Raw genomic sequence first — 27060 nt, 5'->3', positions numbered from 1 at the left:
CTAAAAAATCAGGACAAATCCAATAAGTTTACTCTAATCAAGCATATTATGGAGGCTGCCATTTCCTTAACTCGGAGCTCCAACACACAGTGTCTCGTTATATAGAAGATTGGACCACTGCATCACAGTTTGAGGACTAATCAATCCTAAGTGGGTTGCACAACGGGGTTATTAGAGGAGGGATGATGGTTCAAATTAGCAAGTGCAAGCACCTACCTCAGAGGAGGTACATTATGAGACATTATGAGTAGCAAGTGATAGGTGTCGCTAATGGTATCAAGCAGACTTACCAACAACCTGCTCATCGGGTTTTACCAGGGCCACTTGGCTCCAGACCTCAATGCAGTCTTGGTCCAAATAAGTGCTGAATTCCAGAGGCAAGATGAAAGCGACTGCCCTCAACATTAAGGCTGAATTTGACTGAATGCAGCATCAAGCAGTCCTAGAAATATTGAAGTCAATTGGAATCTGGGGAAAAACTCTCCACTGGCTGGAGTCATAGCAAGCACAAAGGAAGACTGCGATGGTTGTTGGAGGTCAATAATCTCAGCCCCAGGGCATTACTGGTGTTCTTCAGGGTAGTGTCCCATGCCCAACCATCTTCAGTTGCTTCATCCATGACCTTCTCTCTGTCTAAGATCAGAATAGGCAGCAAGACAGATTCACGGCACGCAAGTGCCAGGGAATGACCATCTTCAATAAGAACGAACCTAATCACCTTCCCATAACACTCAATGGCATACCAATCATTGAATCCACCACTGACCTCCTGACTTCTCAAAGCCTGTCCACTATCTACAAGGCACAAGTCAGGAATGTGATGGAATTCTCTCCACTTGCCTGGATGAGTGCAGCTCCAACAGCCCTCATGATGCTCAACACCATCCAGGAAAAACCCATGACTTCTATCACCTAGAGAACAAGGACAGCAGACGCATGGCAACAGTACCATCTCCAAGTTCACCTCCAAGTCAATTCTGAAACTCCCACCCTAACAGTGGGTGTACCTACAGCACATGAGCTGCAGCGGTTCAAGGTGATTGCTCACCATCACCTTCTCAAGAACAATTAGGAATGGTCAGTAAATGCTGGCCTTGCCAGCATCACTTGCAATCCAAGAGCAAATTTAAAAAATGCTTTCTATGCCATTGCAAATAATCAAGGGAAAATTTATTTTTAGCATGTAGCTTTACCTTTTAATTTTGTCCCTAACCAATATGCATTAGAAAGGGTGGGTGCAGCTTGCTCCAGGTCTGAACATGTAGGCAAGACCTTACACCAGGAAATCTCTTACTGTGCTGAGACTGTCTCATAATGTACCTTCTCTGAGGTAGGTGCTTGCACTTGCTAATTTGAACCATCATCCCTCCTCTAATAACCCACAAAGAGGGGTTGCACTTAGGATTGATTAGTCCTCAAACTGTGATGCAGTGGTCCAATCTTCTATATAACGAGACACTGTGTGTTGGAGCTCCGAGTTAAGGAAATGGGAGCCTCCATAATATGCTTGATCAAGAACCTTTCCTCTCCCACCCAACCCCCACCTCCTTTTGTCTCTGTTTAATTAGCACATTAAGTGAAATTTTTGACTTTAATCTATTAGTACACTATACAAATTGAGTTGCAGTAAACAGACCATCTCAAAACTGAGAGCAGGGGTATAAATTATGAAAGGTTCTGACAAATTGCTTCCTTTTGACAGTGAATTGACAGCAACTGGGTATAAAAGTCAGGAATGCAGAGGAAAATTAGAATGTTTTATCATAAGGGCAGAATGTTTTATCATAAGGGCAGAATTGTATATAGTAGAGGCTTAGATGAAAATTTCAAACAGTTCAGGGAAAATACAGGAATATGATTACGAAGTAGCTTTAATTGACCAACTAGCACCTACACTGGTGTGATGGACTGGTAGACGACCTTCCATCTACAATTTCTAGGATTTGATAATACGTACAAACATACGAATTAGAAGCAGAAGGCCACTCGGCCCCTCAAGCCTGCTCCACCATTCAAGATGATCATGGCTAAATAATTTTAACTTCTACTCCACATTCCCACCTACCGCCAATAACCTTTCATTCCCTTGCTTATCAAGAATCTGCTTTAAAAAATATTCAAAAACTCTGCTTCCTTGATTCTATTATTTCTATCATTTAAAAAAATCAAGGTAATGTCATATCTGCATGAATTGTATAACACATACTGGCCCAGGATCAGCTTCTTTGATGATTCAGACCTCCAACTGGCCAACCTGCAATTTTCTATCCCATAACTGATATACATTTAAAGTTATGCTAATGAGGACTTGCACATCCACAAACTGAAGAATCAAATAAAAATTACCAGTAAGTGATATATTTATGATGGTTGAAGAGTATGAAAGTTTTCAACCATTTTGAGCTCCTTTAGGAAGAACATTAAACTAAGTTTGCAGTCCAACAGACTCTAGGACAAGAAATAGACGGTTTTGCACATAGTTTTGTTAAATGAAAAACACCATTTTTCTTCCTAGTCTTTATGATTCCTTTATATTTTAGATTAGTATCAAGAATCCTTGTGTTCTTTTCTTTTGAAATTCGCTAATGTAAAAAATTAAAAGAAAGGTGCTTCTAAAGTGATCAGTTGCATTCCAATGCTTACCTACAAAAGGCTTCAGGATGGCAGGCAAATGGCTAAATAGTTCCAAAAGCCAAGACCTTAACTCTACTGTTAAACTATAACAGTGTTGCAGCAGTCCTGAGGAAAAGATCATTTCAATCTTCAGATTGCTTGTTAAAAAAAAACCCAGCTCTCTTTCTGTTCTTAATTCAATATCTGCATGGGTTGGGGGTGGAAAGTGGAATACAGAAATTGTGGCCATTTGTACAAGGCATTTTGCAGAAGAGGCCTTGCAACCCAGAAAGGATAGTGAGAAATGAAATAAGGAAGGAGGACAGGAGTAGGTCATTCAGTCCCTCAAGCCCATTTTGCCATTCAATTAAATTGTGACTGATTTGTCTCTTAACTCCATCTACCCAATATAGTTCCATATCCCTTAATACTCATTTCTAACAAAAAGCTATCAACCTCAGTTTTAAAATTTTCAATTGACCCCCAGCTTTTGAGAGGAGAGTATCCCAGATTTCCACTACCCTAAATGTGAAGTGCTTCCTGAAATCACCCATGTCTCTAAATAAGCTTGAACAGCTCATCAATCTCATCTCATGCAGGAACTTGCAAAGTTTGGGGCAAGGGATTTCAAAGGAAAAGTCAGTAGAAGTACAGGCAATCATTTCTGTGAGAATATAAAACACAGCTGGATCTCAGAGACCCAACGGGAAAGCTGGCAATTATGACATCCAGACCGTGAGCAGGATGTTGCAAGAGGAATAACGAGTAATTGTTTCCTGTCAATGGTTGCATGCAGCAACTTTTTCCCCTCAATAATAACCTTTACATTTATAATGGACAAAAAATGTATAATAATGCAAGATACATTGATCAGAACTTCCACCTTAACTAGCACACTGAAGTCCTTGTGCAAGCACATCAGAATAAGCAGTTACTGGAAAAGTACTTTTCAACTCTCAATTTATTCAATTAGTTTAAGAGAATGCAAAATAGGAACAGGAGTAGGCTATTCAGCCCCCTCAAGACTGTTCTACAATTCAATTAGATAATGACTCTGTATAGATAATGGCTCTGTATCTTGACTCCATCTACCTGCAAATACCTCAAAAGTTTCAAGGTAAGAAAACAGTCAAGTGCATCGATTCCTGTAATTAATTCACTTTTCTTGACTAAATTCAAAATGTATCAATACCTTTTTTTGCAGTCCACCAGTGCTTCATAAAGCAATCGCAGTACATGATGCTTCTTGTCTACGCTGAGGTTCCAGTCCGATATCCATTTGCGAACCTAGTTGAAAACCATAACTTCCTTATTCACTGATCTTTGTTACTACATCCATTGTATAGACCATAGGGCCATGCAGGTAGGAGCAATAGTAACCCACAAGAGTAATTTCTACATCTTAACTAGGCTGCCCATCTAACGGCAGACAGATTACCAGCTTTCCCCTCACCGCCAACATACCTAACCAATATACCCTCGGGAGGTAAATCAAGTAAAAAAAAAAATCATACACTCCTGTTAACAATACCTTCTGTCCCAGTATAAATGGCAATGTTGAAGATGATTGCTTCAAAACTAGCTACACAGAGGTTCCTCCATCAGTGGGACAATCCCAGTGTTGCAAAATGCATGCACGTGATTTAGCGCACTCAGTGAAATGAATCCCAGGTCCACAAGGGACACCAAACAGATTGCTCTGCGACCAACGGTACTGTAACAATATTAGGAATGGCCTGGAGCAAATTCTCACCCTGCCCACACAAGTAGCAAATGGCACTAGCAAATCAAAAGCATATGAAGAGAGAGTGATTCACCTGGTCAAGATCAGAAGGAATGTATTGAATAGCATTACAGGATGTTGCCACCTTGATGAGACTGCAGTATACGATGTACCTAGCAGGAGCATTTTCCTCCATTCCATGAAAAAGATTACGCAGCCTAATTAAAAGACAAGACCAACATTGACATTGCATACTTAATAAATAAAAAATACAAACCAACTGTTCTCAAAACAAATTAGAACAGCTCTTCTAATAAAGCATCGTTAATAAGAAAGTTTGGTGAGTTTTGAGAAAGTGAACACATTTCCACATTGTGGCATAGAAGTGCTTGATGCTGAAACAATGTGGCATGCAATGGAGAGTAAATTTTTCTCTAGTCCCTCAGCCACAGAAGAGTGCAGATGGGTCTTTGTGATTTCTTACTGCTTTATCCTATGTTCAGTGAACTGCGGATATCTTGGACTATGTGGTCTGCTTCATTCATCAGATTCCATCCAAGCTCATTCCACAATAATAGAAAGGAAAGCTGAAGTACTTGAACATTAACAACATCAAGATGTATATCATAAGTTAAAAGGAATGGTTCGTAAAGTTGAGAAACTTGCACAAACTGCAAATAGAAGAACTGTAGCAGAGATGGAGGAGATTCAATTGTAAAGGAATAAGGGTCAAATAATAGGAATTCATACTGGAATATTAGGTTAAAAGTTACTTTGGGTAAACTCACAGTAAAACATTCTAACAGGAGTCATAGCTAGCATGCAAACAATGTGGCTAACTCCCTTCAAAACAATGTAAACTCACCAATAAGAAATACACATACCTAAAAAACTGTATTCTATGGTTCTTGCTGTTACACTAGCATGTAAGCATACAATGCTAGCCCTGATAATAAAACTGCACGCAGATAAAAGAATGCCAGGCCTCAAGTATTATTTTGCTGGATACTGTACCTCAACTAAGCAACATTAACCAACATGTCTGTTACCCAAGGTCCAGTTCTCAGGAATTAATTCAAAATAACATTTCTTAGAAATTGAACAACACCCTGATTATAATAGGCGGGTCCTTTCACCAAATAAGGCATTTTTAGGGGTGGTCTATTATTGATCACATGAACATCTTCTATATAACCCCAAAAATTCATTATAACTATTTCAACCCAAGATCAACTAATTTCAGATTTGTTAGTGTTTGGATCTGAATCTAAACAATCTCTCACCTCAGAGATCTTACTTTAATATTTGATGGGTATCCTTACCTTTTCTCTTAAAAAATCTTGTATCTGTAACAAGTCTAAAGTTTAAATTCTCTTACAGAAATAAGAACTAGCTATCTTATCTTTTCTGGGATTTATCTAGTTTTACAATTTATGCTTTCCATACAACCAAATTGAATGCTTTATTATTACAATAAATTTGTGTACCAATATACTCAAAACTTAAGTTGTGTCATTTAGTCTTCTGTATCAAAGACTCTTGAACCAGATTCCTGTTCCATCATGGTGGGGAAATATTTATAGAGGAGTTTCACCTGGACCCTTAATTTCTGGGAAAATTAGAATCTAGTTAAAAATTAGCTGTAAATAAGTTCTTCAGGAATAAGGTAATAATTTTGGTTGACTTCACTCCTTGTGCTGAGGTTTGAGTAGGACTCAAGAACCCGGTTACTTGTTTTTGAGTCTGGCTCCCTTTAGCTGAAATTCAGAGGAGTTAATCAGGAGGTACACCTGATCTTGAAGAACTTCAAATTATAATCTAAGATTGTAAAACACCAAACTGTACTGTCAGGACTAAAAGCCAAGCTTCTGGGAGAAATGGCAGGGAGTATGTACACATTCAAGGATTTTATTATAACGCATAAATTATCTGCCAAGCCACCATCTGTTTTGTTTGGTATTTGCACACATTATTCGAATGCTTTTATGAATATAGTTATCACATTTGGGCAATGTTGAAGAGAATGGGGAAATTGCATAGGGATGAAGGTTGGTTGGGGTCTCCTGTACACTGGGTATAATATGCCATTCTTTATAGTGCCTGGGATATCAACCGCCATGTTAGCCTAACCCTCCCTACAAGATTATTTTCTTGCTGTGATATTAAAAAGGGGAGAAGCCTTCAGAGGAAAAAAAAAGTACTTTCTATTCAAACTATTTCTCTCTCTTTTACTGAATGAAAAAGATACTTGACTCAAATTCTATAGCTTTTCTAAAAATTAATTCTCCTGGCAGCACAAATGCTCAGGTAGAAAGTGCCTCCCTGCTTGGCTGTTTACACGATATCAGAATATGGACTGCGGAACATCCAAGCGACATTAGAAACAACTTGGTGAGGTTGGGAGTAGTAGTGTAAATAGAAGGGAAAACTATTCTGAATCCATTCAAGGTAGAGATTAAAAGCAGCTAATGCTTGAAAATGGAATGACCATCTCCAACAAGAGAGAATCTAGCCATTGCCCCATGACATTCAATGGCATTAACATTGCTGAATCCCCCACAAACAACATCCTAGAGGTTACCATTGACCAGAAACAAACTGGACTAGCCATATAAACACTGTAGCTACAATAGCAGATCAGAGGCTAGGAATTCTGTGGCAAATAACTCACTTAACTCCTCCAAACCTGTCCACCATCTACAAGGCATAAGTTAGGTGTGTGATGGAATACTCCCCACTTGCCTGGATGAGTGCAGCTTCCACAACACAAGGAGCTTGACACCATCCAGGACAAAGCAGCCCGCTCGATTGGTACCCCTTCTACAAACATTCACTCTCTCCACCACCGATGCACAATGGCAACAGTGTGTACCGTCTACAAAATGCACTGCAGGAATTCACCAACACTCCTTAGACAGCACCTTCCAAACTCATGACCACTAGCATCTAGAAGGACAAGGACAGCAGAAGCATAGGAACACCACCACTTGGAAGTTTCCCTCCAAGCCACTCACCATCCTGATTTGGTAATATAATTGCCATTCCTCCACTGTTGCTGGGTCAAAATCCTGGAACTCCCCCACTAACAGCACTGTGGGTGTATCCACATGGACTGCAGCAGTTCAAGGAGGTAGCTCACCACCACCTTGTTAAGGGCAATAAAGGATGGCCTACCTGGCGACATACACACGCCATGAATGAATTTTTAAAAAATTGCCAGGTAATGGTTAGAAGAAAGAAAAAAAACTTACATTTATGTGGTGTCATTTGAGAGTGCAAAGCACCCAGAAGCAAACACACTTAAGTGTAGTCACTATTGTAATGCAGAAAATGTGGCAGTAATTTTGTGTACAGCAAGCTCACACAAACACCAATCAGCCTAAGAGGACAGAATCACTTTTTTTTAAAAAAAAGGTGATGTTGGCTGAGGGGTAAACATTGGTCATTGGAGAGAACTCTCTTGCTCATCTTTGAAAAGTGTAATAGGATTTTAATGTTCACCTGAGGGCAGATGGGATCTCAGCTCTACATCTTATTCAAAAAGACAACACTGCCCAGTGCAAATCTCTGGTGAGAGACTTTCCGACCCAGGAATGGAAGTGCTACCAATGAACCAAGCCTGATACAGCAGTCTCAATTCTAGTCATCATTTATAAAAAAAAAAGCATATTTCCACTGTAAAAGGTGCAAAGAGCAAAGGACCCCAAATATAAAGGATACGAGCTATGTTGATGTGATTCGTCTCATGTATGGGTGGAGAGAGTTAGCACACACCCCTCTTTTTGTGTGCTAGCTTGCTTTCCATTTTCAGCCTACACTGCTGGCTAGCGGCAGTGAAAAAGGGAGAGTCAGTGTGCAAGTTTCTCCCTGTCAGTGCACAGCCTTTCCATTATCAAGTCTCCTCTGCTGTACCTCACATGGCGACACACAGAAACTGGGGTCCCCCATAGTCCCAGGCTAAAGCTTCGGAGGAGGCCTGGTCCCCAGACAAGTTGTGTGCAGGCCCCAGCAACATGTGGACAGTCCCTGGCACTCATGAATCAAACTCCCAGCTATGGGTTAATGGCTCCACCGCTTTGTGGATACCTCAGGAGAATTGAAGGCTATGAGAGTAAACCCTGACAAAAAAAATTCTGGAGTGGAGTCCAAAGGCGGGCTGATGTTTAAATGCGTCATTCAGGCAACTACTGCAAATGAGCTAGTGCCAAATGTTGTACTTTGTATTCCTTTGGACCAGACTGGAGAGGTCAAGAGGGGGTCCTTGATATTTGGGCAGCCCAACGTCTCCATAATTTTTGCCCAGGCTTGGGTCCTGGAGACTACACCCATGTTAATGCTTTTCAGCAAAATTGCTGTCCCGTGTTCAGTTACGAACGATAAGCCCAAGTTGACTGGTTTAGAGAACAGGTAGCTGAAATGTCAGGAGCACTTGCACAGCATTGACAGGCGACTTGCAACTGGTAGATGACACACACAGAGAGGTGATCGACAGGTAATTCGGTAGCTTCCCTACAAAAGACGAGACTCGTGACAGTGAATCACTGAAAGAGAAACATTACACGTTCACCTGACAGAGGAAGAGTTCAGAGGAATCGCGAGAGTAAAGTAAGGAACTTATTACTCAAGGATAGAACCTCCACAAATATTTCAGAACATGTTCTTTCCATCTGCCTCAATTCAAATAGGGCTAGTTAACCTCATGAGTATCTAAGCTCCAATGCTTTGCTCCACTACAAAGCCAAAAGACCAGTTCTATGAGGAGCAGGTGATGACGTACTGCCTGAACTCATCAAGCACAGGAAACCAGCACCCCTGCAGCATTTGCACAAACTTTTTTCTCTCTGTTGAAGAGAGGGGGCAGTGCTCTAGGGTATGCACGATACAAAGATTATGATCCATTGCTGGAACAAGTGAAACCAAAGAGATTGCAACAACTATAGAGGCAACTCTCTGCTGAGCATCATGGGTAAGGTATTTGTCCGTTTTGCCCTCATACTGCAGATCTTGGTTGAACACATTTATCCCAAGTTCCAGTTTGGTTTCAGAACTGGAAAACCTACAATTGACATGGATCCTCAGTCCGGGAGCCGCAAGAGAGATGACATGAACAAAGAAGACCACTATATATTGCCATCGATCTCAAAGACATTCAACTATCTGAGCAGAGGCGGTCTATTCAAGTTGTTGCAGAAAACTGGCTGCCCTCAAACTGCTCAATGTAATCTCCTCTTTCCATGACGTGATGGGTAAGGTCAGGTGTGACAGAGCAACATTGGAACCCTTTGAGATCAACAGTGGGGTCAAGCAGGTTTGTGTTCTGGCACTGACACTCTTTGGCTTTCGCTCTGCTGCTATCAAATGCCTTCAGTTCATCTACAGGAGGGTTTCAACATAACAGAACTGACAGAAATCTGTTCAGGATTGCCTGCCTGTGATCCAAAAAAGTGTGCCAAGTCCTCATCAGAATTGCTCTACACTGATGATGCTGCATTAGCTTTCCATACCAAGGAGTACCTACAGCAACAAATGGATAGACTCTCTCACACTATCAGCATCAGGAAGACAAATGTCATGGTCCAGGGTGTTGCCATACTGCCAATCAGCATTGACAACGTGACCCTGGAAATTGGTGACAGTATCACAATCACCAGCAATCTGTCACAATGCTGAAATCAACACGCATTGCAAAAGCAACAGCTGCTATGTCCAAGCTGACCGGGAGTGTGTGGAACAACAGCAATCTGACTGAATATCCAACTGCAAATCTGCCAAGCCTGCATCCTCAGCCCACTCTACAGTAGTGAGACCTGGCCAACATATGCTAGGCAGGAGAGAAGGCTGACCAGTTTCAACTTGCACTGTCTCAGACACATCCTCAGCATCTCTTGGAAGGGCAAGGTAACCAACTCATAGGTCCTGGGAGCATGCTAATTCCATCAGATTACACTCATTGCTAAGCCAATGATATCTGTGCTGGCTCAGCCACATTCATCAGATGTATAACAACCATACACCCAAAGACCATACAGTAAAATTGCCACTGGGTCACAACCTACTGGGCGTACATACCTCCACTACAAGGACACCTGTTAGTGAAATATGAAGATGGCTGACATTTACACTGACAAATGGGAGACTGTCGTCAACGGCTGTGACCTCTGGAAGCTGACTGTTTGGAGGGGCATTGGAAGAGGAAAGCAGAAACGAAAAGCTCAGCTCGCTAAGAAGAGGACGTGGAGAAAACTGAGGCCAGTGAATCTTGCACCTTCTCAACCCACTGTCTTCCACTGCAGCATATACAGCAGAGACCGCCTTGCCAGACTTGGACTCCTGAGCCACACCCAGCAATGCTTAACAGAGTTGACCATCATAGCACAAACCATCATCTCACAAGGCAGATGGCTGCCAAGAAAGGAAGAGAAAATCAAGTTCTAAAGGTGATCAAGAGATGACCTCAAGATACTTATGTACAATATTTAAGGTTGCATACTCCAAAGTAAAAGTCAGGAAGATCAGAGAAAACAAATTTAGCGCAAATATTAGGAATTTCTTTAATCAAAGGATGGCATGTGGAGGGAACTGTCAAGCAAGCAAACAGGTGCAGAAAAAGACTAAAGTTTTCCAAAGGTAAGTGAAGGAATTTGGGTATGGAGGAAGCCGCTTTATTTGGATCACTGACTATTTTCTTGGGCTGTTCCCATGAACCTTAATTTAGTTCCAATGCACTTCCATGTTCAGTAACACAACCATTCCTTTTTTAAAAAAAAGTGTACAAATATAAAAACAAGGTCATTAATAACTTTTTACTTTTGTGTAATCTGATGGCATGAACTCGAGGTAAACTGCATACTCACAGCTGCAGTCGGAGTGATGGGCGCTCACCCTCACGAGCTTTCAGCAGCTTCTCGCACAAGCTTTCAGTCAATGCTTCCTGCTTTTCAGTCTCCAGAATTAGGAGCAGAGACACAATGCTGTTCATCACACTCTCCACATCTGCATAAAATGTGTAAAGAAAAATATTAAAAATGCCAAAAGCAGCTCAATGGACATGCCCAGCCACTCTCGTGCCATTATGTCTCAGCCTGTCCTGGAAGGTTTCAGATGGTGGCCCCTTCAGATCAGCCAGCCCCCCACTTAAAATCAAGGCTTTGAAACAAAAGCAGCATCAACTTCAAAACGAACCAGATGATTTATGGGAAAACAAACCTTTGTCATCTTCCTTGAAACAGATATCACAGACTTCAATGATATGTGCCAAGTCAACGTGTAGCCCACCTTCAGAATTTTCTTCTGAAATTTCGGCTCCTTTTGACTTCAGGTAGGATCGAAGCTCAGAGGCCTAGGAAACACAATTAATGTAAAGCTTTGAACTTTTCTTAAAAAAAACAGAAACCTCTGTACTTCACATTCTGTGAAAACCAGGAAAATCTTCACTCAGATTCAGGCAGAGAGATTATTTAAATGAAAGATCACACGATCTATTAAGTGTCTGATGCACCTGTAACCAACTGGCTCCATAAACAACAAAATCTGAACTATCTTCAGCAACAGCAATTAACCTCTAACTGACCTCATGATATATTAATTTACAAGCAACTGCCAATTTAAACTTTTTCTCACTGCTCCAGCAATTAGCTTAAATGACTTCTAATTTTGCCACATCTTCCATGTGTTTTGTGAACTTGAAAAGATGCAAGCAATTCAACCTAGCTCTTCCTTTACAATGAGGAAAGATTCACCATTGTTACTTATTACTGAAGTTATTTCATAGCATTATATGGCTGTAACTTATTCTGAACAACAGCATGAGAAATCCTTTAACGTTCACTTAAATGTCCAGTGGGACTGATTGAAATGTCACAAAAATTAGCCAAGAGCTCTGTAAAACATTTCGGGTCTAATTTTAACTCTCAAGAAATGGGTTTTGAGCAAATTAAAAATCAGGTCTTTAGGGGCAGTACGCCTATGACTCCACACAGGAACAGAAGCCTCAAGTTCTTTTCTGTCCCCAATTCTGGAGGCCATCTCCACGACTTGAGGCACTCAGGTCACAAGTGTCTTTAATTGCAGATAAATAGATCCCTTAATTCTCAACCTGCGCAGCTCCAGAAATGGAGCAATGCTGATTCAGCACTATTCCATCAGTTAGGTTGTATACTAGCTTTGCTTTTCTTGATAATGAATGGATGAAATTCCAGTAAGCTAGCAATGATTAGCTTAAAAGCTTTATTTTGAAGTGTGTTATTTCATACCAACTCTGGCCGATACTTACAACTTTGGCCTCCAAGTGACAAAGCTTTACTTGGTGGTCTTTGCTCAGTTTCTCCTTACACTGGAGTTGAATCAGTCTGGATCAAGTCTTAGGTGAAACTACAAATAGGTCAGTATCTGTTTGTGGTCTCAGTAACATAACGACAAGCTGGTCATCCATAGTTCTACTCAATCATGAACCCAACTGCTCCCCCACCAGCAATGAGATCCCAGGGGCTCAATGATTCAAAGTGATCTTCTCACCTTGCTAAATTATTTAGGATCTATGAATATTGCGTCATCACCACATGTGAGGCTTGTGTTGCTGCAGAACAGCCAATACTAACTATCCATGCCCTTCAGGATTCTCAAGCTGTTACTAATTCTCATCTGTTTCTGATAACTTAGAGTACATGGGATTTGTCAGTCACATTTGTAACTGTTATCAATTGTTATGGTTAAGGCTTTCACTCACTACCTTGCCTTCTGCTCATGGAAGGAAAGCAGTGCCTACATACAGGCCATGTTTCCATTAACTAGAACCTCCCCATTCCGTGCACAGAGTGGGATAACCAAGTCAGTTACCCCTTTAAATTATGTATGTTATGGAGATTACATGGTCACTCACCATGTCATATAGTCTCCAATATTTGGTCAATACCATAGCTTGGCGTCAAATGATACCAAGCTTGCAAATCATCTGGCTCAGCCTCAGACAGTGGCCGGAGTCAGTGCTCTTTCCTTCCTTTCCCCATATTACTCCCAAGCTTGGAAAGTAACCTGCAGTATATTGATGCCCTTAAGAGCACAATGTTATAATGCACGATTGCACCTTTCACAAGCACAGACCCCCAAACCTTTTGCAATCTCAACTTGTCTTCTCTTTCAATCAAAAGATGCCTGATTGTTCATAAATCCAAACTGCTTCCACGTTTACTTCCAGTTGACTGGAAACCAGAAAGGAATGTATAAAGTCACTCTACACATTTAACAACCGTTTCATGGACATCTCTTAAAAGGTCTCCATTGATAGCATATTTACAAGAGCTTCTGCGAGGGATTCAATTTTATATGAATATTAATCATTGCACCCATCACCAGTCAATATAGTCCAAAACACCTTTGAGCTGTTTGGTAAAGACAGCTGTAAAAAACTTATTTCGTACCTCAACCGCCATGCATAGATTCCAATTTTATTCCCTAATCTGCCCTATACTTCCTATTACTACAAAAATGCTTATAGAAGACTTTTGCATTCCCTTTTATGTTAGCAGCCATCTCTTCTCGCTCTGTCTTTGCCTCATTACTTTTTTATCATTTCTCCTCTAAACTTTCTATATTCAGCCTAAGGAGAGGCAGTGGCATTGTAGTATTGTCAATGGACTAGTATTCCAGAGATACAGAGGAATGCTCTGGAGACCCAGGTTCAAATTCCACCACAGCTGATGGTGAAATTTGAATTCAACATAAAAAAAATCTGGAATTAGAGAGTCTGATGACCATGAAACCATTGCTGATTTGTCATAAAAACTAATGTCCTTTAGGGAAGGAAAGCTCCTGTCCTTACCTGGTCTGGCCTACATGTGACTCCAGACCCACAGCAATGTGGCTCTCTCTTAAATGCCCTCTGAACAAGGGCAATTAGGGATGGGCAATAAATGCTGGCCAAGCCAGTGACGCCCACATCCCATGAATGAATAAAAAGAAACGTGGTTGACTCAAATGCCTTCTGAACAAGGGCAAGGGCAATTAAGGACAGGCCTAGCTAGTGACATCCACATCCCACGTAAATAATTTTTTTAAAAAAGCCTGTTTCTCACTTGGATTATCAACCTGACATTTGTCATATACACTTTCTTTCTCTTTCTTGTGTCACCCAGGGAGCTCTAGACATGGTTGCCCTATTTTTTCACCTCATGGGAATGGATCAGAACCGTCTTTTTTTTAAAAATGTATTTAGTTTTCCCTGCCAATATTTGATTCCAATTTGAGAAAGATCTATTCTCAACCCAATGAAATTGGTTCTTCACCATTCTAACATTCTTAAACTCTGGATTGCTCCTTGTTCTTTTCCATGGCTAATGTCAACCTCAAGGCATCAATTACTGCTCCCGAAAAGGTCTCCAACTGACACTTCATCCACTGGAGCCACCTCATTCCCCAGAACCAGATCCAGAAATGCCCCCTTCCTCACTGAACTAGAAACACACTGATCAAGAAAATTCTCCGGGACATACTTCAAAAACTCTTCCACATGTTTGCCCTTTGTATTGTTACTATCGCAGTGTATATTAGGGTCATTAAAATCCTCCATTATCACCACTCTACAGTTTTTGCACCTCTAATTTACCTGAAAATTTGCTCCGAGATCTTTCCGACTAGTTGATGGCCTATAAATTACACTAGCTGGTGTAATGCTACCTTGACTTAGCTCTAACCAAATAGATTTAGTCTTTGAAAGCTCCAAGACAGCCTTCATCTCTGCAGCACTGCAATATCCCCCTTAACCATTACAGCTGCCCCTCCTTTCTTTCCTGGAACACTTATCCATGAATATTTAGTGTCCTGCCCACTTTCAGCCAGGTCTCAATTACCATCACATCATATTCCCGTGTGGCTATCTGCACCTGCAGCTCACCAAAAATCACACTTTATGCATTTACATATATGCATTGTAAGCCTAATTGCATTCCTCTTGCTAAGGTACTACATCGGATAAGACTATTTCTCACACACGTTACCTATATCTCCCAGTCCTTTGGGTACCTTGTTTATCCTTCCTTATGCTGGTTCCTATCAACCTGCCAAGTTAATTTAAACCTTCTCAACAGCACAAGCAAATAGTACCATGAGGACATTGCTTTCAGTTCTGTTCAGGTACAACCCATCCGGCCTGCACAGGTCCCACCTCCCCATAACTGGTCCTAATGTTCCAGGAATTCAAAGTTTTCTCTCCTCTACCATCTCTCCAACGACATATTCATGTGCTTTATCCTTCTATTTCTATACTTACTAGCACATGGAACCTGGAATAACCCAGAGATTACTACCTTTGAGATGCTCCTTACTGGCTTTCCGAAGGACTTCATCCCTCTTTCTACCCATGCCACTGATACTGATATGAACCAGAACCGCAGGCTGTTCACCCTCCTCCTTCCCCACCCCGTGACATCCTTGACCCTGGCACCAGGGAGGCAATATACCATCCTGGATTCATGTCTGCAGCCACAGAAACATTTGTCTGCTCCCCTAACTGTAGGACTATTTTATCTGTATGTGTGTTGGTTTATCCATGCCAATTTAGTTAAAGACAAATAGTTATTCCAGTAAGCTAGTAATTATAACTTAAAAAGTGGGTGGTACCAAAAGGATGGTTCTCAAACTTTAAGGCAACATAGTCCATCTCAAAGTTCAGTCATGTGGTATTACTTTACAGAATGCCATTGTAAAACATTAAGACCTTAAAATCAGAGAGTTGAGAAGGTGACAGACATAGTGAATATGCAGGAAAGGTGAAGACGACAATTGGGAACAGAGCAGACACAGAAAGAAAGCTTCTGTTCATGTTGAGCATGAAGTCCTACATGGAATTGTTGAACCAAACTGCCTCTCATACTGCACATTCAGTACATCGTGCCTCTGCCAGCATTTTGGGTGAGCTATCCAATTAGAAACAAAAGCAGGAAAGTGGAACTATGTACTGTAATCAAGTCTCATTCACAGAACTGTAACTTTGCTCGAGTGTTTAGCCTTTCTAGTACTTCATTCTTTTGCTATTAAAGGTCCTGAGTACATTTGCCTAGCTCATAATTTAGCCCCATTCCAGCTTTCATGACTTTGCAACCAGCAATAATCCTTCTCCATTTACCAAGATGCAATACAATGCACCAAAGCCAATTTCTGACTTCTAAAGCTCTCTCCATCCAAAACCAATGTTCTGGCTCCAATCTGCAAAAGTTAATGCTGTAGATACAAATTAACTCAAGAATGGTGGTTCTAGAGAGGAAAGAAATAATTATCTAGATTGCTTCATGCAATGGAAGATGGAAGTACTTTTCTATTTCATACAGCCTAATAAATGTATCATGCATAAAATATAAAATACCATAAATGTAAGATTTGCATTTAATACTAGTGGACATAAAATATTCTATGGCCTTATTTCAAACAGTAGGGGGGTTATCTTGGCATTATACCCAATATTTATTACTCTATCAACATCATAGAAAGTAGATTATCTGGTCGTTATCATGTTTGTGGAAGTTTGTGGTGCACAAATTGGCTGCCGTGTTTCCTACAACAGTGACTACACTTCAAAAATCACTTTAGCAGTAAAGCGCTTTGGGGGGTATCCCGAGGTTATGACAGGCGCTACAGAAATGCAAGTGTGCGTGGAATATAACAGGCTGCAGTTTCCAAGGCGCAGGCTGTTTAACATCGAAGTCACTGGACCTGGACCAGACCTGGACTAGGCCCGTCCCCGCCAATCCCCCCCCAATCCTCCCCGGCCAGCGGCAAACCCTGAACCCGGGCCCACACGTGCGAAGCGGCCCCAAGCCCAGGAGGGAGATGGGGCCCGGCCTTTCGCCATTAAGCCCCGCGGGCAGAATGTATCGGCACGCCGGCTACTCCCTCCAGCATAAACCCGGCCGAACCAGCCGGCTCACCTGGTCCTCCTCGGTGATGTCGATGAAAGCCGGCACGCTCATGGCCGCCAAACCACTCTCCTCTCCGACACCAACAGGGCGACTTCCGGCGCAACGCGTCATTTCCGGCCCGAGGTCTCTTAAAGGAGCCGTCAGCTCCCCACCCCCCTTAAAGAAGCCATCACCTCTGGAACTCCTGTAGCAGAGTAAGTGACAGCACAGGAATTGGAGAAGCTTTTGAAAAAGAAATGGAATAAGAAATTCTTTGGAAAATACCAATAGTCATCAAAAAACTTACAATTTTTAATCTGATCTGCTCCCCAGCCCTGCACAACAACGTCTTCAATTTTTTGTTAGTTGTCTACCATAGCTCAGTTGGTAGCACATTTGCCTCTAAATCAGAAGATTAGGGTTTGTGTCTCACTCCAGAGAGTTGAGCCCCCCCAAAAAAATCTGGGCTGCTACTCCCAATGCAGTACTTAGGGAGTGGAGTGCACTATCAGACATACCAAGTTCCAGGTGAGACGTTTATCAAACTGAGGCCCTGAGGTGAATTGTAAGGAGGGTCTTGAAGAAAGGGGGGATGTGGAAAGGAAGAGGGATTTAGGGAGGGAATTTCAGATTATGGGACCTAGGCAGCTGAAGTCATAGCCACCACTGGCACAGCCTTTGAAATGAATCAGGTCTTCTGCAATGAAGAATGGGGAGCTAAGGTGCGTGGGCCAGGGGAAGGGGGTATATTCTGACTTTTGCTAATCCATTCCATGACTGGAATTAAAATCTACACCACTGTCTGATAATTAATCCCATTGCTGTTTGTGGGATCTTGCTGTACACAAATTAGTTGCTATATTTCCCAACAATACAGTAGCTGATCTGTCAAAGGTACTTCATTGGGTGTGAAGTACTTTGGGATATCCTGAGGTTGCGAAATGGGTTATATAAATGCAAGTTCTTTCTTTCTAACCCTGTACATAGAATTGCATAGAATTTACAGCACAGAAGCAAGCCATTCAGCTCACTGATCTCTGTTGAACGTAAGCCTCGATCCACCCTATTTCATCTAACCCTATAACGTCTATTCTGTTCTACCCCATATAATCACCCAGCTTCATCTTAAATGCATCTATGCTATTCACCTCAACTATTTCTGTGGTAGTGAGTTCCACATTCTAACTACTTTTTGGGTAAAGAAATTTCTCCTGAGTTCTTTATTGGATTTATTAGTGTCTATCTTATATTTATGGCTTCTAATTTTGGACTCTCCCAGAAGTTGCTTGCAAAAAAAAATCACTAAATAATGTAACACTTATGCAAACTTTGTCCCAAAACAATGTTTGGGAAGTGAACAATTGAGGGAACATCCTTGCCTCCTGGCCTTAGCATGGTAGTAATCGATGTGAGATGGTGTTGGAATACATGTTTGTCATAACTCTTTGCAGCATTGCTGTTTCTCTGAGTTTACACATTTCAATCTTCAAGCAATGACACCTAAATGAATTAACATAGCTTGACTCTTCAAAAAAAGCTGTTGTTTTGAAAGAATATGTAATAGGTGCACAATGTTCAGCACCATTCGCAACTCCTCAGACACTGAAGCAGTCCATGTCCAAATGCAGCAAGACCTGAACAATATCCAGGCTTGGGCTGAGAAGTGGCAAGTGGCATTCGCACCACTCAAGTGTCAGGCAATGACCATCTCCAACAAGAGAGAATCCAACCATCGCCCCTTGATGTTCAATGGCGTTACCGTCACCGAATCCCTACTATCAACATCCTGGGGGTTACCATTGACCAGAAACTGAACTGGATTAACCATATAAATACTGTGGTTACAAGAGCAGGTCAGAGGCTAGGAATCGTGTGACGAGTAACTCGCCTCCTGACTCACCAAAGCCTGTCCACCATCTACAAGGCACAAGTCAGGAATGTGATGGAATACTCCCCACTTGCCTGGATGAGTGCAGCTCCTACAACACTGAAGAAGCTGGACACCGTCCAGGGCAAAGCAGTCCGCTTGATTGGCACCACATCCACAAACATTCACTCCCTCCACCACCGACGCACAGTAGCAGCAGTGTGTACCATCTACAAGGTGCACTGCAGGAATTCACCAAGGCTCCTTAGACAGCACCTTCCAAACCCACGACTACTACCACCTAGAAGGACAAGGGCAGCAGATAGGTGGGAACACCACCACCTGGAAGTTCCCCTCCAAGTCACTCACCATCCTGAATTGGAAATATATCGCCGTTCCTTCACTGTCGCTGGGTCAAAATCCCGGAAGTCCCTTCCTAACAGCACTGTGGGTGTACCTACGCCACACGGACTGCAGTGGTTCAAGAAGGCAGCTCACCACCACCTTCTCAAGGGTAACTAGGGCAATAAATGCTGGCCCAGCCAGCGAAGCCCACATCCTGTGAACGAATAAAAAGAAAGTTTATAGCCCAGCACCATCACAGAGAGTACAAAGTAGAATTGATAACAACAAACCCCTCCCGAATGTATTTATTGAAAATTGGAGTATGTTTCTAATGAAAACCTAACATGAGATAGTCAGTTTTTGTAACACACTTTCTTCAAATTCTAAAACTTCCTATTAACTCTTGACATAAATTTTTATTTTCACATGAACATAGTTATATTGTTACATGCAATCCTTCACCCTGAACATATATTGTACTTAACTTTTTTCATATGTAGTATGCTGGTAAAATCTTAAACTTTCCTCTTATCACCTCCTTCTAGTCCATGATTATCTGACCTTCAAATATCACCTCCCTGTTTAATGGGTCTTTATAAGTTGACCTTTCCAAAGGGATGATAATTCTCCCCCTTCTTCTCCCTAACCTCTAACAATGACCACTCACAGTGGATTTATTATCAGCCATTAGGATCATCAATGCTTTCAAACTCTTGCTGAGATCTTATACGTGTTTCCAAATTGGCTTGCAGCTTGTTGAAATGCTGTGTTAAAACCCCAAAACCTGAACAGAAAACGCTGGAAATGTGCGGCATCTTCAATGACACCTGTAAAGAGAAAAGGTAGGTTAACATTTTGGATGTAGACCCTTTGTAGGAATCATCAAGTTACCCTCCAAGTACAGACCATTAGACTAAATATGCATATCATTGTTTCTTCATTGAGTCAGTATCCTGGAATTACTTACCTCACATCATCCCCAGAGCACCAACTTCACAAGGACTGCAGCAGTTCAAATAGAAGGAATTCTTGTTTTCAAGTCCCATCATGGCCTCACTCTCTATCTCTGTAACTGCCTACAGCCTTACAGCCCTCCCAAATCTCTGTGCTCTTCCAATGCTGACTTTTTGCACATCCCTGATTTTCAATACTCTACCATTGGCGTTCAGCTGTCTAGACCTGAAACTCTGGAATTCCCTCCCTAAACCCCTCTACCTCTGTAACCTTCTTTAGGATGCTTCTTAAAACCTACCTCTTAGACCAAGATTCTCGCTACTTGTCCTAATATCTGTTTGTGGCTTGATGTCAAATGCTGCTGTAAAGTGCCTTTGGATATTTTACTCTGTAAAGGTGCTATATAAATCTAAATTATCATTGTTACTGAAAGCACTCCCTCCACTAGCCACTACCTTCTCAGGACATGTGTAATAAATGTAGCCTAGCCAACATTGCCCACATCCCAAAGCCAAATTTTAAAAATCTAATGGATGACATGAGCAAAGAACATTCCAAAAACCTTTGTTCGTTGCCCCTATGAGGGTGACAGCTTACTTCGATGTCTTTGTTAAAATTGCAGAAAAAGGAATTTCACCTCAATGCATCAACACAGTTGTCTACCTGAAATACAACGTGAGCCCTGGTGAGTTAATTTCTTCAAAGTGGCACATTGCATAACAATATGATATAAAATTCTGTTGTAACCCATTACAACAGTGGCGATGCTTCTTTGCAATATGTCCAAAAATGTAACATTTGCTTTTAAGTAGCTATCCAACAGGTGCTGGGAATGTTACTTATTTACTGATGGACAAGTTACTATGTGAAGTAAACATAAATTCTATTTTGGTTAAATTCTGCTAAGAAAAAGGAAGTGTACATTGCCAAATAATGCTTTGCACTTCAAATCGTCCATCGTTTGTAAATTATGCCAGGAAATCTTCTTTAAGTTCTGTTAAAATTTCCTTTGGAAGGTTGAATATAGTCCAGCCTGTCAAGTGACTACGCACAGTTTGAATAATACATAACAGCTGTTGAAAAATGATTTTGAGAAAAGCGTCTTATTTTATTGCAGTCAGATACATAATAGCACCATCCAGATAATTCCTAAGCTGGCAACTTCGCCCTAAGCTCCCTCTACTCTACAAGTCTAACCTTGATCATCTGTCATCATTCTTTGCCCTATCTCCCCTTTTCTCCTCTCTTGCACTGCTGACGATCACCCAGCCACAATAATGGGCATGTTTTAGCTCAAATTACACTTCAAGCTGCTAATTTAAAGCTACCTGTGCAGAGTAGGGTTGTCAACTCTAATTGAATATATTCCTGGAGGTTTCATCACATGATTCCCCCACCTCCAACCACCTAACCCAGTCAAAGAGCCTTCGTGCACCCCTCCATCCATCTCCAATACTTCTATAAAGACATGTTCAAAGAAATTAAAAATAGCCATATCTTATTTTTAATGCCCCCTAGGATTTTTCTCCCAGGGTTTATTCACAGCAGTGCCTTGGCTGTCCTCCCATATTTTCTCTCTCTCTTCTGGTACCATGCCCTAAGAGAGCTTTGGCAATCATGGATTTCCATGTGTTGGTCCATTATGCCTGGCAAGATGCTGCAGGAACTTGTCATTGCCTTCAGCAGGTTCTGACTGATGAGGAGACTCTTACCACCTGGCATAGGCATATTGGAAATATTTACAGGTTGATACTCAACCTGTTTGGCCTTATTATGAACGCACTTCCCATGGGCATCAAGTCCCGGGGTGGAACTTGAACCTGGAGCTTCTGGGTCAGAAGTAAGGATACTACCACTGCACCACAAGACCTCCCATATTCTACCCTCGCTAAACTTGAGGTAATCCAAAGCACTGCTGCCTGGCATGTCTTAACTTGCACCAAGTCCACTTACCTGTTACGTGCTGACCTACATTGGCTTGTGGTCAAGCAACATCTTGATTTTAAAATTCTTATCTTTGTTTTTGTGATAACCCTCCACAACCTCAGCCCTCCCTATCTCTCTAATCTCCTCCAGCCCCACAACTCTCCCAGATACCTATATTCCTCTAATTCTGGCATCTTGTGCATCCTTGATATTAATTGCTCCACCACTGGTGGCTGCATCTTCAGTTGCCTAGGTCCTAAACTCTGGAAGAACTTCCCTACACCCCTCTGCCTCTCTAACTCGCTTTCCTCCCTTAAGACACACCTTAATATCTACCCCTTTGACCAAGCTTTTGGTCATCTAACCTAATATCTCCTTACGTGACTCTATCATATTTTGTTTTATAATGCTCCTGTGAAGCTTCTTGGGACATTTTATTACATTAAAAGCATTCTATAAATATAACCTGTTGTTATGTCCAGAAAGTTAATGTATAATTGCTGGTGTCTCGAGGACAGTCCTGAAGGTTTGGCTACCCTAGTACAGAGCGCTCTGCCCATCCACTGACCCAGCTTGTTGTTTGTTTCTCAACAACTGAACTTTGCTGACATTTGACTCCCTGGGACTCCTGGATTCCTTTGCCATCAGGATTATAGTCCTCTAATAGGCGATACTGTTTACTCAGCTGCCATGACTCTGCTTTGCTATTTGGTCCATTTAAGGTAAATTTTCTAGCTGACAGGTTGTCTGCCCTCACCTGCTCTTGTTACCCACTGAGCTTCTGACTGTCCTTCAGTGCACTTCTGATTCCTCAGCCTCATTGTGCTGCTGCTGAAAATCCACAATCTGCTGGCCTAAATCCCACTTCTCCATGGAATATAGTGACCTCAAACATTGCTGCCATTGTCCATAGAAACTGTAGCCAAAACGCTGCTGCCCATACCATAACCCCTGAACCAAGCCACACTTATCTATCACCCCTGTGTTCCTTGATGTACATTGGCCCCCAGTCCACCAATGTCTCAATTTTAAAATTCTCATACTTGTGTTCAAATTCCTCCATGTCCTTGCTCCTCCCTATATCTGTATTCTCCTCCATCCCTACAACTCTTCAAGAAATCTATGTCTCTCCAACTCTGGCCTCCTGAGTACCCCAACTCCCTTCGCCTCATCATTGGCAGCTGTGCTTTCAGCTGCCTAGGTCCTAAGCTTTTGAATTCACTCCTTAAACCTTTTGATCTCTCTCCTCTTTTAAGTCCCTCCTTCAGACCTATATCTTTAATGAAATTTTTAGTCACTCATATCTCCTCTTGGCTTTTTTTTAAACTAGATTACATTCAGGTAAAAGGCTTTGGGAACTCTTTCCTATATGGTAGGCACTACATAAATGCAAGATGTTTTTCCCTATAGGGGTAGTTCAGATGTCTGTGAAATATATCAAAACTTTACAAAAAAATGCCAAAGTTTTCTAAAAGTAAACCAGCCTTATATTGTTAAAAATGTTAACATTTTTCATGAATTAAATTTACTTTTTACATAACTAAATTTTAAAAAAAACCTACATTTATATAGCACCTTTCACAACCTCAGGACATTCCGTAGCACTTGGTAACCAATAAAGTACTTTTGAAGTGTCATCACTGTTGAAATGTGGCAGCCAATTTGTATGCAGCAAGGTCGCACAAAGAGCAATGAAATAATTTGTTTTACATATTGGTTGAAGGATCAATATTGGCCAGGCAGAAGGAAGAACTCCCCTGCTTCTCTTAGAAGTGTCATGGGATCTTTCTCCTGAGGGGGCAATTAAATTTACTTTCCAACTGAAAGATGGTATCTCCGACAGTGCAGTACTCCCTAAGTACTGCATTGAGAGTGCCAACCTCTATTCTTTGCTTCCACAGTCCTCATTGGCATCGAGTTCCACACTTGCTGCATAAGAAAGTTCTTCCTCACATCCTCCTCGCATCTCTTGCCGCCCAATACCTTAACTCTGTGCACCCCTAGTTGTTGTGCCATCAGTTAATGGGAACAGCTCTCTTTGTCTACCTTATCTAAACTTCTCATAATCTTGTATCCCTCAATCAAATTCCCCTTCAATCTCCTTTGTTCCAAGGAGAACAACGCTAGCTTTTCTAACCTAACCTTGTAGCTAAAATCCCTCATCCCTGGAACAATTCTGGTAAATCTTCCCTGCAGCCTCTCAAGGAGCCTCACATCTTTCCTAAAAGAGTATTTGCTTTTGCCTATATATAAATATCTATCAGCATCACTGCCATTTTTATATCTTTGAATGATTGTTAACCAAGTGTGTGCATGCTTCATGTAGATTAATAACTGAAATTACTCTCAGTAATGTTTAAAATAAGGATAGAATGCTCACATTGTGCCAGTCATGTTTTATTCTATCATTTTAATGATTTCACTTTCAATCATCATTTTAGATATTAAACTGTCATTTCTGGAGCAATTGAATCTGGTTCTATTGAGCCCTTCTATGAGAATAGATGCTACATAACACATCTGTAACTGATAACTTCCTGAGTGTTCATTCCCCATTATGTTTGGATATACATTATTAACCCATCACTATTTATCTAGAATTGATGCTGTTACTTTAAGTGCAAAAGCAATTTAAATAAATGAACTTATTTTATCCTTAATTCTTATTTTTTGTTATTTTTCAAGACCAAGTAAAAATCATATTGACAGTCGGATTGCCCACAAGCTTGTTTTAACCAATACCCTGCACAGCAGAGCTAGTTGGAAGTTATATTTTATTCAATTGTTACAAAATGCTTTATTCTGTTTTAACCTGATTTGATGTATTCATTTTTACCCTTCAACCAGGAAAAGGTGAATGGCTAAACACAGAGAAAATTTTTTGGTTTTCAAGATTCAATGAGAAAGCCAATATTTTCCACGCATGACAAATTTTGACCTCAAAGAGCCGAACCAATTGAGAAATACCTGAGGATATGCTTTGGATCTGATCTCACTCGATTACGCTTGACCCAAAGGCAAATTCAAAATGGCAAATGCTAAAAATTAAAATATTTTTGTTCTGCGAATTCAGCTTGGCATGTGCTGGCAGGACATTTACTGCATGGTGTAGAATTGATATCACAGATGACTTATTCTCCATTAAGGTTGAAGAATCTACTACTTCTGCATCTAACATTGGTCAAATGGCCTTCTGCATCTATCTTACTTTCTTGTGGCTAAGTCCCAGCAAAACTCAATCACAACAAGGCTTGAATGCCAGTTAAGCTGGAATTTAAATCCCCTAAGTGTCAGATTTTCCCATTCTGAATTCCTGCATCATTCCCTGTCATATGCCTGTGTCATAGGAATACATGTGCATTTATGTCCCTATGTCCATGTGTCCATGTTTGTAATAGATACTTCCTATGTAAACTTGTCACACTGTGCTTATATCCTTCTGCCAGTAGTGGCACTAGACTGCCACAGTTTTTCTCTCCCAGCTCCTCAAACTTATGCTACAATAAACTCAAATTTGTTTCCCAAATTGTTGTAAGCTTTGTAAAAACAAGGGAAAAATGTATGCCTTTAAAAAAGGGACTAAATTATATCTGGATACCCTAGTCCACTTATAACTGCCCTCCAACTTCTTGTACCTAAATGTTACACTTGATCTTCACTCAGCGTGTGCAGTTCCTTTGAAGTCATCTAGTGTATAGGCATGTTTTCATCAGTGCAATTTCAATAATGCAACCTAATAGAATCCTTTAACCTTGCCTAATGCTTAGAAAATAAATTAATGTAATCTTAATTAGTATAATCCTAATCCTAAACTCTTCCCTTTATTCATCAACAACTATTAGTGACCAATTTAAGGTAACCTTCCAATAGCTGAAATTTACTTTTGCAATGTTAACCTACGTTCTATTGACAAAAATCAGGAGCGTGATGGAAAACTTTGCATTTGCTTGGATGAATGCAGCTCCAACAACAGTTAAGAAGCGCAACACCATCCAGAACAAAGCAGCCCACTTAATCGGCACCCCATCCATCCCCTTAAACATTCGCTCCCTCCACCACCAATGCACAATGGCAGCCGTGTTTACCATCTACAAGATGCACTGCAGCAACTCACCAAGGTTCCTTCAGTGGCACCTTCCAAACCCATGAACTCTACCACCTTGGAAAACCAGGGCAGCAATCACATGAGAAAACCAACACCTGCAGGTTCCTCTCCAAGTCAGACACCATCCTGACCTGGAACTATAATTCCTTCACTGGCCCTGGGTTAAAATCCTGGAACTCCCCCATCTCCCGCCAACAACAGCGCTACACCACATGGACTGCAATAGTTCACCATCACTTTCTCAGGGGCAACTAGGAATGGAAATAAATGCTAACCTTGTCAGCGATTCTCACATCTTGTGAAATAATCTTAAAAATCCTTTAACTGGAGCCACCAGCTCTATTGTGCATTGCACATCATTTTGTATTTCTGATGTCTATACATAAATATCTATATTTTTCTTCCTTTGAAGAGTCTCAAACTTTTATGTACATTTTTGAATGATGACATAATATTAAGCACTAGTTTATGAGCCGAAACAGTCAAAGTCGTTTTCAACCCATGTTTGGATGGTGAGTCATGTGGCCTGCATGATACTCCTACTGTTGGTGCCATGGATCCTTTCGAAGTTGGCAGCGTTGCTTTAATCTGCAATGGTCTGTTATGGCTCAGCTCTGTGTTAAAGGGCAAGCCAGGTCCT

General features: G+C 41.2%; 1 protein-coding gene and 1 long non-coding RNA gene across 3 annotated transcripts in view; one reads left to right on the top strand and one right to left on the bottom strand.

The window, feature by feature from the left end:
• eif3m (eukaryotic translation initiation factor 3, subunit M) overlaps positions 1 to 17379 on the bottom strand; it is a 47339-nt gene extending 29960 nt beyond the window's left edge. Inside the window, exons 1-5 of one of the 2 annotated variants that reach the window (XM_078549445.1) lie at positions 17254 to 17379; positions 11543 to 11675; positions 11191 to 11329; positions 4431 to 4554; positions 3806 to 3900 (exon numbers count right to left, since the gene is read on the bottom strand). In XM_078549445.1, coding sequence (XP_078405571.1) covers positions 3806 to 3900; positions 4431 to 4554; positions 11191 to 11329; positions 11543 to 11675; positions 17254 to 17355 — 593 coding nt within the window. In that variant the 5' untranslated portion in view covers positions 17356 to 17379. Of the gene's footprint in view, positions 1 to 3805; positions 3901 to 4430; positions 4555 to 5350; positions 5435 to 11190; positions 11330 to 11542; positions 11676 to 17253 lie in introns of those variants that run through there. The other variant, XM_078549446.1, reaches the window with a different exon arrangement.
• Positions 17380 to 17414: 35 nt separating this feature from the next.
• LOC144684972 (uncharacterized) lies at positions 17415 to 25087 on the top strand. Its single transcript, XR_013577598.1, has 3 exons — positions 17415 to 17438; positions 21012 to 21074; positions 25001 to 25087. It is a non-coding gene; the product is annotated as an uncharacterized LOC144684972 (long non-coding RNA).
• Positions 25088 to 27060: the final 1973 nt, after the last annotated feature.

The sequence above is a fragment of the Cetorhinus maximus genome, chromosome 9 (assembly GCF_964194155.1).
Source record: "Cetorhinus maximus chromosome 9, sCetMax3.hap1.1, whole genome shotgun sequence".
NCBI classification, from domain to species: domain Eukaryota; kingdom Metazoa; phylum Chordata; class Chondrichthyes; order Lamniformes; family Cetorhinidae; genus Cetorhinus; species Cetorhinus maximus.
This window is presented reverse-complemented; position numbering and strand designations above follow the sequence as displayed.